Source organism: Pocillopora verrucosa, chromosome 14, assembly GCF_036669915.1.
Source record: "Pocillopora verrucosa isolate sample1 chromosome 14, ASM3666991v2, whole genome shotgun sequence".
Classification (NCBI taxonomy): Eukaryota; Metazoa; Cnidaria; class Anthozoa; order Scleractinia; family Pocilloporidae; genus Pocillopora; species Pocillopora verrucosa.
Window position 1 is genome coordinate 18,055,099 of NC_089325.1, and position 13,823 is coordinate 18,068,921.

At 38.6% G+C, this 13,823-nt stretch overlaps 2 protein-coding genes across 2 annotated transcripts; one reads left to right on the top strand and one right to left on the bottom strand.

Moving 5' to 3' along the window:
- Positions 1 to 8,848: 8,848 nt before the first annotated feature.
- On the bottom strand, positions 8,849 to 10,183 carry LOC131787724 (vesicular inhibitory amino acid transporter-like). Its single transcript, XM_059104808.1, has one exon. The coding sequence runs from the start codon at positions 10,181 to 10,183 to the stop codon at positions 8,849 to 8,851; it is 1,335 nt and encodes a 444-aa protein (XP_058960791.1).
- A 1,811-nt stretch (positions 10,184 to 11,994) lies between these two features.
- Positions 11,995 to 13,314, top strand: LOC131787678 (vesicular inhibitory amino acid transporter-like). The gene has a single exon (XM_059104765.2). The coding sequence runs from the start codon at positions 11,995 to 11,997 to the stop codon at positions 13,312 to 13,314; it is 1,320 nt and encodes a 439-aa protein (XP_058960748.2).
- The last annotated feature ends 509 nt before the right edge of the window (positions 13,315 to 13,823 follow it).

Consider the following 13,823-nt stretch of genomic DNA (forward strand, 5'->3'; position numbering starts at 1 on the left):
AGTTTTGATAAATCGAAGGGCCTTACCTCTTGTCGAAGACAATTTCCTGAAGGTTAGGGTTAGGGTTTTTTTCCTTGACAGCACGCAAACATAATGGCTTCCAAGCGAAGAATGCCTTATTCATTGTAATCCTTAAAAAAAAAAAAAAAAAACACATTTAAAAGGTCATGTCATTTTGAGTTTATTTTTAACCAGTTTTACTCTGTCCTTCTCTTAACTTTCTCTCTAGTTCGCTCTTTACTTCAGGTCATACTGTTGATCTCAGTCCATAAATTGCGTTGTCTAATGTAAAGATATTCAGTGCATGGAATCTGCAACAGTTCCCTCGGGTTCAGAGAAATTGCCTCATTCGACGTCAGTTTTACGGCGGAAGAAAGAAAATATTCTCAGGCACAATCAAAGGGAATAAACATTTTAATTATAACAACTTTTCAAATTTTTAACACTAATTTTAATTTAGTTACAGTGAATTTCCTTGTCCTTTAAAAGTGAACAGAGAAAAGAAACCTGCGTAGATTATTAATTAAAGTGTGTGACAGTCAAAAGATTGACGATTACTCCTATTCATCTACGAAAACAGACCTTTCCGTGAGCTATGATTGAAAAAATATTACGTAGCGTTCGTGCGGTGACTGAATTTTGAAATGCTAAATGCCAAAAAATCGGAGATAGTTACTTTTTGTCTTACCTTGTGGGGGTGTGATTCCGAGATCTTGTGAGTTATTCCAAAGCCGTTATAGTCGATCGTTCTTTGTGGAAATTATCACACCATGGTAAACTCATCTGGCTAGAATTTGCAGAAACTGTAGATAAGTTTCATTTTTCTGTTCCTTTCTCGGAAGTTTTCCTCAGCGGTAGTGTGTGTGTACAACTAAGTACTTTTCCTTCCTTTGCTCTCTGGCCTTCCACTAAGACATTCTCGGGAAACGATATGAAATAAGGAAACAAACTGTTCTCTTTCCTTATTAAGTGCAATAGGAACCTGTTAAGAAAAATTCCCAAGCTGAGATAAGATCCGCACACAAACGAACTCGCGCACACGAATTTCACGATACACTTAAGTTTGGTCAGGTTTAAAAAGAAAATTTCGTCTCCTCGAGAGTAGATTCTGGGGCAAAGAAAAAGGAACAAATGTTGCAGATGCTATAGAAAACAAAAGCCGAAGGTACAAAACCTATAAGCAAGACATACAAACCTTATCGACGTTTTTCATATATAAGAAACGGCAAAACTTGAACTTGGACGCAAACTGAATTAAAACTAAACGTGCAAGGTACAAAATATTCCTAACGAAGGATGTTTTAGTGCATAAGAGTCCCTTGTGACCTAACGCATGGTAGTTCGTGCATAAAACGAAGACAAAGAATAGAAAAGAACTACTAATTAAAAAGATGCTAATCCACATACCGTAGTAACAACCACGCTAAGATAAGATAGGATGGATCGACCATTTAGCTCAAACTGTTGTTATTCAAATTGAGGCCAGGAAATGTGCGTGCAATTCCTGCACAGGCATCCTGCACGAAGCATACCACTGTTTAGAGATATTTTTAGTCAAATCAAAATTAAAGAAGCCATTTAGACTTGATCTTGTTCTCAGTTGTTATATTTAACTGCTGTAAATGGACGAGATGGGACTACTTTGGATCTAGTTTTTAATATCATCATTTTAAGTAACATCGCGCAAATGGAACAAAAGTTCAATCACCGACACGTGCATATCAACAATCGCCTATAGATTTTGAAGGATTACACTCTTTATTACACCCATTTTGAAATCACTGGTGCTCCCTGTAATCTGATTGGCTCTAATTGGTGCGATTTATTCACGAATAGCACCATTTTTTGCTTTAAATCGCATCTTTTTCCCAACCAATGAGGAGGCTACACTAAAAACAAAACAACCAATAAGATTTCAAGGCTTGTTTAAAGTAACCAATCAAATTGCAGTAAAATGTGAGACAAAGAATATCATGTAGCAAAATTTGCTTCTTTGCTTCCAAAACTGTTATTTTTTCTCCCAAAAAAATTGATGAATTTAATTTTAAACCAGCTCAGTACTGCATCAATAAAATATTTTAACTGAGCAAGTCCTGTATTTGAGCGATATCAAAATGGATGTAATAAAGTGGTAATTGAACCTCGTGTCGTACAATTTTGGTCTGATATCATACTTGTGATTTCAAATCGATTTCCATTTCCATTTTGAAATCGAACATATGATTTCAACCCAAATTGCACCAAACTGTAACCAAACTGTAAAAGCTCCCACACTTGATAAGTCATTAGGTTGTGCTTAGCAGCTAACTTTCAAATTATTAAAGATGAATGGATTATTTAACTGGCTTAGTTTATTCGGATTTTGGATTTCTTTCTGTTTGTGGCTCCGTGCTATTTAAGACGCTTTGAGCGTAGCAGTGATATGCTGACAGGGATTGTAAAGAAGGCGACTGAAATGGTGTGACAGGCGCAGTTAAACGCTGTGGCAAAGCGCGCGCACATACACTGTTTTAAATTGTTAAACTTTACCAAGCAGCGAATTCGATTATCACGTGAGCCAATTAAAGTTTGTAGTTGAATCGTCGTGTTATGTGAATTTTTGTGTCTGCGATGCCATTTTAATGGTGGTTTTCGCAATCTACCAGTCAGCCACAGAAACAGGCCATTACGAGGTTCATTTATGACGTGTCCTGTGAATTGCTACGATATCCATGTCGAAAGTGTCATGTGAGGAACAGAATAAGATATTAAGGTTAGTCATTTTGAGCTCGTTAATGAAATAAAGAAGTAGATTCATCACAGAGCTGCTCAATCAAGAGAAAGTTCGGGATATTTGTCAGTTATACCCAATTTCCAGCCATAACAATCAGCTGATCGATGACGTCAGCAAATGATTGCTTCATTACCTTCTATGACATCATAATCACTACTAGCTTTGGTTTCCGTCAACAAGGAAGCAGATTCATTCGAAAATGTGAGCTTGAATTTGGAAAATCATGTTAAAAAATTAATGTTATAAGCTGAACAAATGACGAATAAGGTCCAAACCTGTTGTTATAATGGTGGGCGAAAGCTCCGATGCGAGCCATGATGAAGAGCGCGTCATGTATCGGTTATGCTGTCGGCCTGAGGGATATTTGGCGTTTTCCGTATCTTTGTCACAAGAACGGCGGAGGTAACTTCTTTAAGTGTAGATATCTACCACAACTTTTTTTTTAGGAGTTTAGGTTAGGTTTATAAGAGCTCACTTTTAGAGTTGCAAAAATTTTGCAACTCAAAGAAGTTCAATCGTGACATGCAGTGTCAGATTTTGTGCCTCGAAAAACTGTCTTCAGTTCGAGGGAATCTACCAAATGTCAGTTTAGTAAGACACGCAAACACAGAAGAGCTAGGCGACAATGAAATTCAAAAGCAACGAGGATGACTACGGATGAAGAAGATTGACAAGGATTGTAAATGACTTCAGAGTAATAATTTGATAAAACTGCAAACACAAAAAGTAACGATGATCAAAGAAGGAAGATGGATGACTAAGACTGGAGAAGACTACAAATGACTACAAAATATAAGTTCAGTAAGATAGAAAACACAAAAAGAGGTGAGAAGTAACCAGAGCGGAAAAGGATGAGTAAAGATGGAGAAGATTGATACGAATTGCAAATGAGTAAAAAACTCCCAGGAACCAATGCGTAAATCAAGATGGAACAAGAATAGAGGAGATATAGAAACGAATTGCGAATAAACAACTAGAAATGTCTATGCTAAATCGCGGTAAATTTGTTTTAGATGCACAAACAGTGACTTTGCTCTTTAAAATTAAAATTCAGGGTTACATGGAGAGTAAGATATAAGTCTTTCCGAAGTAACTTCGAAAGAATGATTTAATATAAATATATCTTAAACTTTATAGAAAAGCGGAAATTCAATTTTTGATTGATGCTCTTCTCAACGAAGCTGTCGCCCTTACGCAAACCCCTAGTAACGGGTTTAAGAGTTCCAGCGATTTGTATAGGCTGTATAGAGTCTTGAAAAGATTTTTTCATCGAGACTGAACTTATACTTTGCGAAGATAAACAAAATACTTAAGACATGGAAAGAATAGAGAATATTAAAACAGACTTCAAATCTTATTATTTTCCCTGCGCTTAAAGGTTTGTGCTGTATACGATATCCTTAATAGTGTTCAGGCTCTCAGATTAGCTGGAGATATCACAATTAGATGTGGAAAAACAAGCAAACACAAAACTGGAGAAAAACATAATTATACATCACCCTCCAGTAGACAACTTTGCAACTTTCAACTTGTCAGATAAAACATTGTTTTAGTCACGCTATGATTTGAGCCGGACTTTACCCATAATACTATACCTTTCAGCTTTCCGAAAATGTCTCAACTTGCTTCTGAGAATCTCTGAGAATGTTTTAAAACTTCCACAGCCTTGTGGCGTCAGGCTTTATAGAAAATCTGATTTTAACAAGCTGCAGAAGTCGTCGCACCCGTTAAGAAACTTTCAAAAACTGAACCTCTGATGATTGTCATGGGCAGAAATTCAGATAGACTCCCAAAAGTTCTTAGGTGCCCAATATTGTATAAGGACTTTCCACATTCGATAAAGTAACATGTTGCTTCAATTGTTATGAGGCAAAGTACGCCTTACACCGTTGACACCTCGCGGCGGCCCAAATAGACGTCATCTTTTAATTGCATGTATTGGAGTTGCCATGGTGATTATTTCCTTCCCGATCTCTGTTTACTACAATGTTGTTTTTCTTGGAGTCTTTTATATCTGTACCATTCATTTGCTGCTGTTGACCCGTGGAAGTCTTGCAGCAACTCGTGGAACACTCCGTTTCGTAGGTAAATAACAACTTGTAAAAGTATTTTATTTACGGGTAATTCAAAAAGAAAGTTGTGCGAACTTTGTGCAGAATAAATAACTAATTAAGGACCAATGCTTACGTTAACTCAGCAAGTAATCTTCATGTTCCTATTTTCTCTTATTTTGTAAAGGAAATGACACTTATCTACCCTAATTAAGACCTCGACCCTTTAAAACATAACATTGCTGTTAGCAATGACCTCAGTTGTGACAACTTAATATTTTTTCGCTGGTGAGGGCTTTAGAAATTCCACTGCTAACTGCACGGCTGTCAGTTGCTCAATGACTGCAATCTCTCCTAGCCAGAAATTCTGGGAGTAAGTGTTACTTTTTAGCGATTCGCTTATCTTAAGTCCAAATTTCCTGGTTATGTTTGTGAGGTATTGCAGTTCTCAATGTCGCGCACTGCAATACTTGTAAGGGCACCTTAGCAGTCTTGGATTAACCCTGAATTAATTTGCCTTCAAGAAATTACAACTGCCTGATTTTCCCAAGCAATCAAACTAATGACTAGTCAAAATTTACGGCTGGGTTAATCATTCTACACACAGTAGCATGTACACAATTACACATGAGCAGAATAATATTAACGACAAAAATTAGTCAGGCAAACCACTTTTGCCTGGTGCCCTGGATGGAATTCTCTTCTACGTAAAGTCAGATATTTTCAGTTTACGTGGTTAGCTCTTGGCTAATGGAAAAGAAGGAAAAGATTTATCGAATAATAGGGATATTTTTTTGTCATGGCCTGAGAGGTAATTTTGTTTGTTTGCATGAATAGCCATTATGCAAACAAATTTTTTTCATTTCATGATATGTTGTGAAGCGGGTGAGATTCGTGTACCGCTGGCCACCACTTTGTTTATCGCATGGGTCGCTGTTTTCTTTTGCATCCATAAATGCATCAAGAGCTCTGGAAAGGTAAACAAAAATGCACAGTCTAACAAAATTCATTTCAGATTCACTCGCGAGGATTAAAGATTTTTTTCTCGTTGTGCTGTTATAAAAATCATTAACTTAGTAGGACTAATGAAGTTTCAACCGAAGAGAAACGTGGTGAATATAACTTCTTGAGTCTGAATGGTTGTATCGCCACTAGACAATACTTGGGTAAAAGAGAACCTCGATCACATGAAAGGGAATATGGGGATAAAGTACGCCATCCGTTCAAGGTGGCCTGTTTCATAACCATATTACTTTACCTTGTCCTACACGTCTTGTTTATCCAGGGAATCATTCTACCGGAAGCAATCGATGGAATCCTAGATCAAGACGATCCATAGGTTGATTATGTTTTTTAGGTCAATGTCGCGTTCTTCCCTGATCACAGATGGCCTACTTCGCGGCTATCTTCCATTATCTCTTTCTTTGTATACTTCTTATCCGTGGCGTCAATTTGCCTGGTGCTCTGCATGGAATTCTCTTCTACTTAAAGACAGACTTTTACAAGCTCTTAGAACCACAGGTGGGAATGGATTTAATTCTCTCCGACAAAAAGATGATGCACACAGCAGGATTTGTTTAGTCTACTAAGAAGCTTTTGACCATAACCCTGGCTAAATTTCCATTTTTTTTTCTGTCGTTTTTGTTCTTAGGTCTGGATCGATGCTGCTACTCAAATATTTTTCTCCCTCAATGTTGGTTTTGGAGGCCTGGTCACCTATGCCAGCTCTAATGAATGCAATAACGACTGTGAACGGTATTGTACAGTTCCGATGCTGAAATTAATGCCCTTCAGCAATTTTCAGACAGATGCTATAAGTTGCACTTTATATGTACGCAGTTAAATATTAGATCATTACTACAAAAAAAAGATAAAGCGATTCTTAAAATAGTTCAACAGCGTGATAACCACCCTCTGAAGGTTTGCTTACCGCAAGAAAAGAACAATTTAACCTACAACCTTAGACGTAAAAGCTGCCAGTGGCCTAAGATAAACACTGAACTTTATAAGAACACATTTGTAAAAAGATTAATTTTTAAATACAACCTTTTATAGTATTTTATGCCAGATATATTGATCTAGTTTGATCTTTTTATTCTTTTTATTCTATTGTAATTTTTGGCTGAACCTTGAATCTTTTTATCCAGCAACATTAGATATGTATTTTTGTCCAATGAACAATAAAGACATTTATTAGTAGTAGTAGCAGTAAACTCTATACACAGCGCTTTCTCTTTCGCTCATCACATGTTGCTTAAAATGGTCAGATAAATGAGTTAGTACTTCTAGTACATTCACCTTTAGGAAATAGTAAGAAAGTTGACCTCCGTATACTAACAAGAGGTTCTATTGTTTCACATAATACGAAAGACTCTGAATAACAAAAGTGTCTCGGCGACTTGAATGACATTTCATTACATATATAAACCTGACTTGTGCTTGTTTGTTTCCACGGACGCAGTTGTGGTATCGTATGTCAATTGTGCAACCAGTATGGGCGGAAGGTTTTCCATCTTTAGTGTAGTTGGCCTAATGGCCCACACCCTTGGTAGGGAAGTGGCACAACGGGTTGTTTCTTCTAGTAAGATAACAAATTAGGGCGTGGTTGGGTCTCGGAATTTTTTTTTGCCAGCCTCTATTGTGGAAATCTCTTTCGTTTTTACTATTTTTATCTTCCTCTCCCCCCGCTTTGTACTCTTTTTGTATTCACGCGCGGCGCGCGTGTTTTCACAAGTTAACCAATCACGTTAAAGAACTCTGACCTTGACATTGGAAAACTGACGTAGACATTTTTCTCATACTTTTGTCTGTTTTCGCGAAGCTATAGTTATTTGTTTTTGAGCTTTCGTTCGCGCCAATTTGTTACCCCTTTTTTGGTAAATTAAGAATTTTCGGAGTTTTATTTTAGCCAAATGGTGTGGTTCATTCAACAAATTGAATACATATTTTCTGCGGAATTTGGACTCTAGCCTCTTTTTAGTAGATCAATTTTTTATATTTACTCTAGGATTGAAAAATGAAAGAAATTTGTTTTAATTAAATTGTAGGACCTGGTCTGGGTTTTGTGGCTTATCCCGAGGGGATTGCTCAGATGCCGGCTGCACCCGTTTGGGCTATGATGTTGTTCCTTATGCTCTTCGCAATCGGACTCGGAAGTCAGGTTAGACAAATTTCAGCCTCTCGTTTATGAACGCAATTGACTTTCAAATTATTTTCGCTCAAAGATCTTATAACTGACGTGGTCGGTGACAGAGTGACTTATTTATTAGCTGGTTAACTCGCTGACTCATTGACTGATAAACCGACTGGCTAACCGACTGACCGACTGATTCGCGAACTTACTGACTAGGTTATTGACTTATTGACAATTTGAATCAGCATATTAGAGTCACAACTTCTTGACGTTTTCGATGTTTAGTTTGTGTTCACAGAAACGACCATAGCAGCAGTGATGGACACATGCACCAATGCACTATTACTTTATTTAAGCTGAATTATGCAATGGTATCTGGAATAACATCTTACATGAATAAATGCTAATTTGAAAATAAATGGTTACGCCTATAAATTGCCACCAATAGCTACAAAGTCGAACAAAGCATTTGCAGTGAAAGCAGCCCTCTAAATTTTATACCTTAATTTAGGTTCGTTTAGGCCCGTTGCACAGGGAAATTTATTCCAAAATATGTCAATAAAAGTTTTTAAAACTAAGAAACCGAAAAGGACTGATTTGACTGGCTTGGTTAACGCAGAATTGGCGAGGAACAGAGAAGATTTTAAACTTGAAGAGGGGAAAAAAATTGAACAAACCTACATTTATTGTTGTAAGCTATGTTTCACCGAGAATTCCATTTATTTTTGCCCCTAATGAATACACTAAGGAACGAATATCTGAAAAACAGCTGGAAAGTTATCAAAGGACGCAACCTTGCTATGCCCTTTTGTCTCTCTGTGCCATTTTTTCTTGACTTAAAGCCAACAATAACAACACCGTGACAACTTTTACAATCTGTCAGCTGCCTCTTCAAGCACATACACCATTACCTGGTCGACTGTAAACTTCAATCAAGGAGAGAAGAGAGGATATAGTTCCCGTGACCATCACAATAACACCAACCACTACCACAACACTATCAACCACAATGTTACACCATGTCATGTCCTGGAAGTACATCTTCATATGAAACAAGGGAGGAAATATGAACTCCAAGCTAATACCAGCGATACTTCCCACAAGGGCCAATATATAAGTGTAGGAAGGGAAAGCAGCAGCAAAAATTACACTGATAGATACCATTAACAAACGAAATGTAATTACAGACGGAGTGAAGATTGATTTACCATAGCTTCCTGGAAAGAAAAACAGAGAGGAGTTCTCAATGATCTCAAATATGGTGAACATTGGCAGTGTGTAAGACGTGAAGGACAGTACTGCTGCCATCACATTCACTGCTGCTCGGAATGAACCCTCTGGCAAGCTATTTGTTATAACTTCAGCCGTATCGACTTCAAATGAAATGTAAGCGACTACTCCAATGGTGACATTAAGTAATGTCATCGCTACATAAGACAAATTAATCACTGAGTTGAACTTTTCCTTGTGGCGCATGCTACCTTCGATTAGTGATACAAATGGCTGCGACAGATAACTTGCTACAAGGACTCCTAAAGCTGATGGATATGTACTGGCGTCGAAATTTTCCAAGGAGCTTATTTCCCATTTTTGTACATGCAATAAGCTGTACGTAACAACGGTGACAAAAATAACTTTAGCGGAAAGTACCGTTAAGATGCTTGTCCATGCCACCTGAGAAAGGTTTTTAAGAAAAACATTTGGAACAAAAAGTATACCGCCAATGAGTGTGCAGAGCCAGCAAGGAAAAGCAACATGGGGAAACGATCTTGCAATTAATTTACCGACCAAAAGAGGATAAACTGCTGTAACAAAAAGCAACTCTATAAACTGAGTAGCAAGGACAAGATGACCTCCTATGTTTGGCAGGAAAGCATTGCCGACATCTGCATAGGAACTGCGGACCCTTTTTCGTTTACCGCTCTTTGGATCGGTTTCATAGAGGCACCGAACAATGATTTTCCCAGTATAATTAGAGGCAGCAGCGACTAGCAAAAGAGTAAGTATGGCTAAGTAGCCACCATTTTTCACGGCGTAAGGTATGACCAAGATTGGTAAACCTTGAATTGTGTTGCAGATGTTCCAAAATGTCTCAAATGTCGAGGCAAAAGTACCTTCATCACATGAAGTGTTCTCCTCCTGTTGATCTCTGATATCATACTGTTCACATTCGTCCAAAAGATTTACTTTATCTTCTTCCTTCTCTTGATAACCTTCTCTGTTCATTACACCCGTACCTTTTATAATAATTCTAAACATAGACTGCATACTCCTTCTCAACAAGCTCTGGTTTACTAGAATGCCTTCCTTATTTATGTCCCTGAGGCTCAAGGGGTAAATAACGAGTTCTGATTAATATTTCCACCATGATCTGTCGACTGTATAGCGGGGTCTGAAGTCCACCGAGTGCCACATGTGAAGATTTATGTTCATCGAAGGACAATCTCAGAACCTTTTTACTACAGTGGACAAGGACTTATTTCATTTGGAGTTTTCAATGTCCTGGGAGTAGTCGTAAGGCTGATTGTACGTCGATAGACACCTGTGTCTTGCTCATAAGCCGCAATAAGCTGTTAAAATGGGGACTTTTTCGAGGTTTTGTGATGAGTTTAAATTTCTCTGGCTAACTTTTAAGGGAACCATAGTGATCTGTTTTAAAAAAAACATTGAGCTAGGTATTCTTGGCACCGGCTAGTATCATATGATGCTGTGCTAATTGTTTCAAATTTAACATGATTTTGTCTCACCCTGCAAGCTAAACATAGCCTTTAGGATGGACGGCTTTATTCTTTCCTGACACAAAAATGAAATACCTTGTAACGGTAAAAAAGTTTGGTACATTTTGTTGTTGACCATATTCATGGTTTTCATAATCACAATTGACATTATCATCTTTATTTCATCTTATTGTCCTTTTGCGTGTTACTGTAGAAACTGTTCGCTCTCTCAAGAATGAATTTCTCCAAAAGAGGCCGGTCCGGCCGGCGCCTCTCAGAAAATCAGTTAAAACTTTGTACCAAAATCAACTGCATGTTACTCATTAAATGATCACGGAAGGAGACCACAGATAACTTTTAGTCTGAATAATCCCACCCATAAAGAAGTTTAACAATAAACGTCTTTTCATTCAAACTTTGCATACTCAATCAACTATTCATCAAAAGATCACCACGACTTCTTTTCTACAGTGAAGCTGTATTATAAAAAGCTTCTGAACCAGCTTGGCATCGGAAGTAATGAACGTATATTAGCAGATCAGCTGAGTGTTGATATTGTTTTTTAAAATTCTGAACCTAACAAAACTGTTTTAGGCAATTTGATTTTGGCATCTAGCTGTACTTTCCGGTGAAGTGAAAACCACCTCATTCTTCGTTACAATGATTCCGCCAGAGCATATACAACCAGTAAATTCGATTTGGCGCTAAGCAAAGCGTGAGATGGATGTCCGAGCTCATTACAGATTTCTGTTTCAAGAAATTAATGGTTTTGAGCGGAGACATTCAAGGTCCCTGCTAAGGCCCGTTTTCTTCGTCTAGCTAGTTAGCGATACCAATAGCCGTCTTTTCGTTGTCCATGTTTACATTTAAGAGCGAGGTATCAAAAGTTTTGAAATTAAAATTAAAAAAAATTGGAAACTGTTCCTTAGATGTAGATCTTAAAATATGGCTTCGCGCCCATAAAGCCCCCGAGAATTTCGAGAGATGGGCCAAAGGACACATTTTGAAGCCCACTGATCACGACAAAGTGTTGTGTTTGAATGACAGACACTAAAACATAAGTCAATTTTTCTAACTGAAGTAGAATCCAGTCGGCCAGTCCAGCAGTCGTCAGCTAATAATTAAGTCATGAACTCTTGCACGAAATACACAATAGTCAGTAATGAAGCCAAGCGCATTCTCGCGTGCATCTGCCGAAATTTTCTGGCATATATTAACGTTTGCACTGCGCAAATATTCGCTTCATTTTTTGCTGATCGTTCACAGAACAGCACGTTTTTCACGCCAAATTTAAACATTCGTTAAATTCAGTTGTGAAAAATGCCGTTAAAAGAAGGATACCACATCCTTGAAGAGAGTCTAGATGAGGAAAGCTACCCCCACGAAAAAACCCTGGACGAGACGTTTGAGGAGATGAAGAAAATATCAACCATGGATACATTTTGGAACGCGTGTAACTCCGTTCAAGGGCTTACCATCTTGGCGATGCCTCTTGTGACGTCGTTTGGTGGGTACTGGTTTCTTTTTGGCATTACAGCCATTGCAGTGCTCTCTAACTATACCTCAAAAATCCTCATTCAGTGCCTCTATGAGCAATTTCCTGGTAAAGGTCGAACACGTGTACGTAATACATTCGCTGACATCGGAGATGCTTTCTGGCCAAAGTACGGAAGACTCATGGTCGATGCGACAAAGTTTCTGGAATTAATTTTTGTTGCAACTGTGAATCCAATAGCTTGTGGGGAGGCCATTTATTACACTGTTCCTTACCTTCCCGTTGGAAAGCAGCTTTGGATCCTCATTTTCGGCCTGGCTATGATTCCCAACGTTTTCCTGAGCTCTGTGAAATTACTTTCCAAGATCAGCATGCTTACCATATTTTTTGCCCTGACAAACTTCTCCATCATAGTTGCTTATTGCTTGGGTCATAGCGCTTCCTGGAAAGCGGAGGATTTGCAAGTTTTCGACCCTGTCCGGTTTCCCCTGGCACTCGGAGTAGTTTTGGCCAGCTTCTCGTCTCAAATTTACCTGACCGTGCTGGAGGGAAACATGCGATGTCCTGAAAAGTTCAACGCCGTCATCAACTACGCTTATATCGCTATGACTGCGCTAAAGATCGGCGTTGGAGCATTTGGTTATTTGACCTTCTCAGGCAGTGTCAGTGACATGGTGTCCAACAACCTTCCACTTGGACTCTATCGCATCACTGTGAACATTGTGATAACCGTTCTGTCCTTTTCAGGTTATTCCCTCCCTATGTTTGCGGTGTTCGACATGGTGGAGAAGCCGGCCCCCCGGTATTTGACCGCCAGATTTCTAAACCAGGATGGACACCGACCTAATCGTCCGTGTGTGGTGTTGTTGCGTTTCGTGCTGACATCAATCACCATCCTGATGGCAGTTATTATTCCGCACTTCACTCTTTTCGCTGCATTTATTGGAAGTGGTACAGGTACTGCGATAGCGCTGGTTTTTCCTTCCGTTTTCTACGTAAAAATTTTTTACTGGGAGTTAAGGTGGTACGAGATTGTTCTGAACGTTTTCATCGTCTGTTTTGGGCTGCTCATGGCAGCTTGTGGAATGGTTTCTACAGGACAACAGCTGTACCTAACCTTCTCCACAAAAGAGGTGGATTTCTAAAGCTTAATTAATGCGAACTCTGTCAAGTCCAGTTGATTGAGTGAAACGAGAATCAAATGTGATTTTATGTGTGGACCTCTTAGAGAACGGCAAATGGTCCTGGAACTGAAACTTAAAAATAAGCATGTTTTGTTACTGTCTTGGAATAGGAGTACGCTTGGAGCTAGCTGGCTCTGTTTAATGCTTAGGTATCGGCAGGTTACGAAGCCGAAAATATTTTTCTGTTGGGCCCCTCAGCAGCTTATTTATCACTGCTTGGCTGTTTGCAGTGCGGCACCCCATTGAGAGCCTAATTGCATATTATTTAAGAGACAAAGTTTTGTTTAACAAGCGGTAGATAAGAGTCGCTCAAATAGCCTGTGATAAGTGTTGTTCTGTCAAACGACGAAGAAAACATTTAAGTTTAAACCGAAAATTCGCTCTTGCGCTCGAGGCTTCTTTGGCCTCTCGAACGAATAATTTGTCAAGTTCAAGACAATTTAGTACGAACAGTGCCCCTTTACAAGCGG

Excerpts from the sequence above, each read along its gene's own strand:
- LOC131787678 (XM_059104765.2), top strand. The coding sequence starts at position 11,995 with ATGCCGTTAAAAGAAGGATACCACATCCTTGAAGAGAGTCTAGATGAG.
- LOC131787724 (XM_059104808.1), bottom strand. The coding sequence starts at position 10,183 with ATGAACAGAGAAGGTTATCAAGAGAAGGAAGAAGATAAAGTAAATCTT.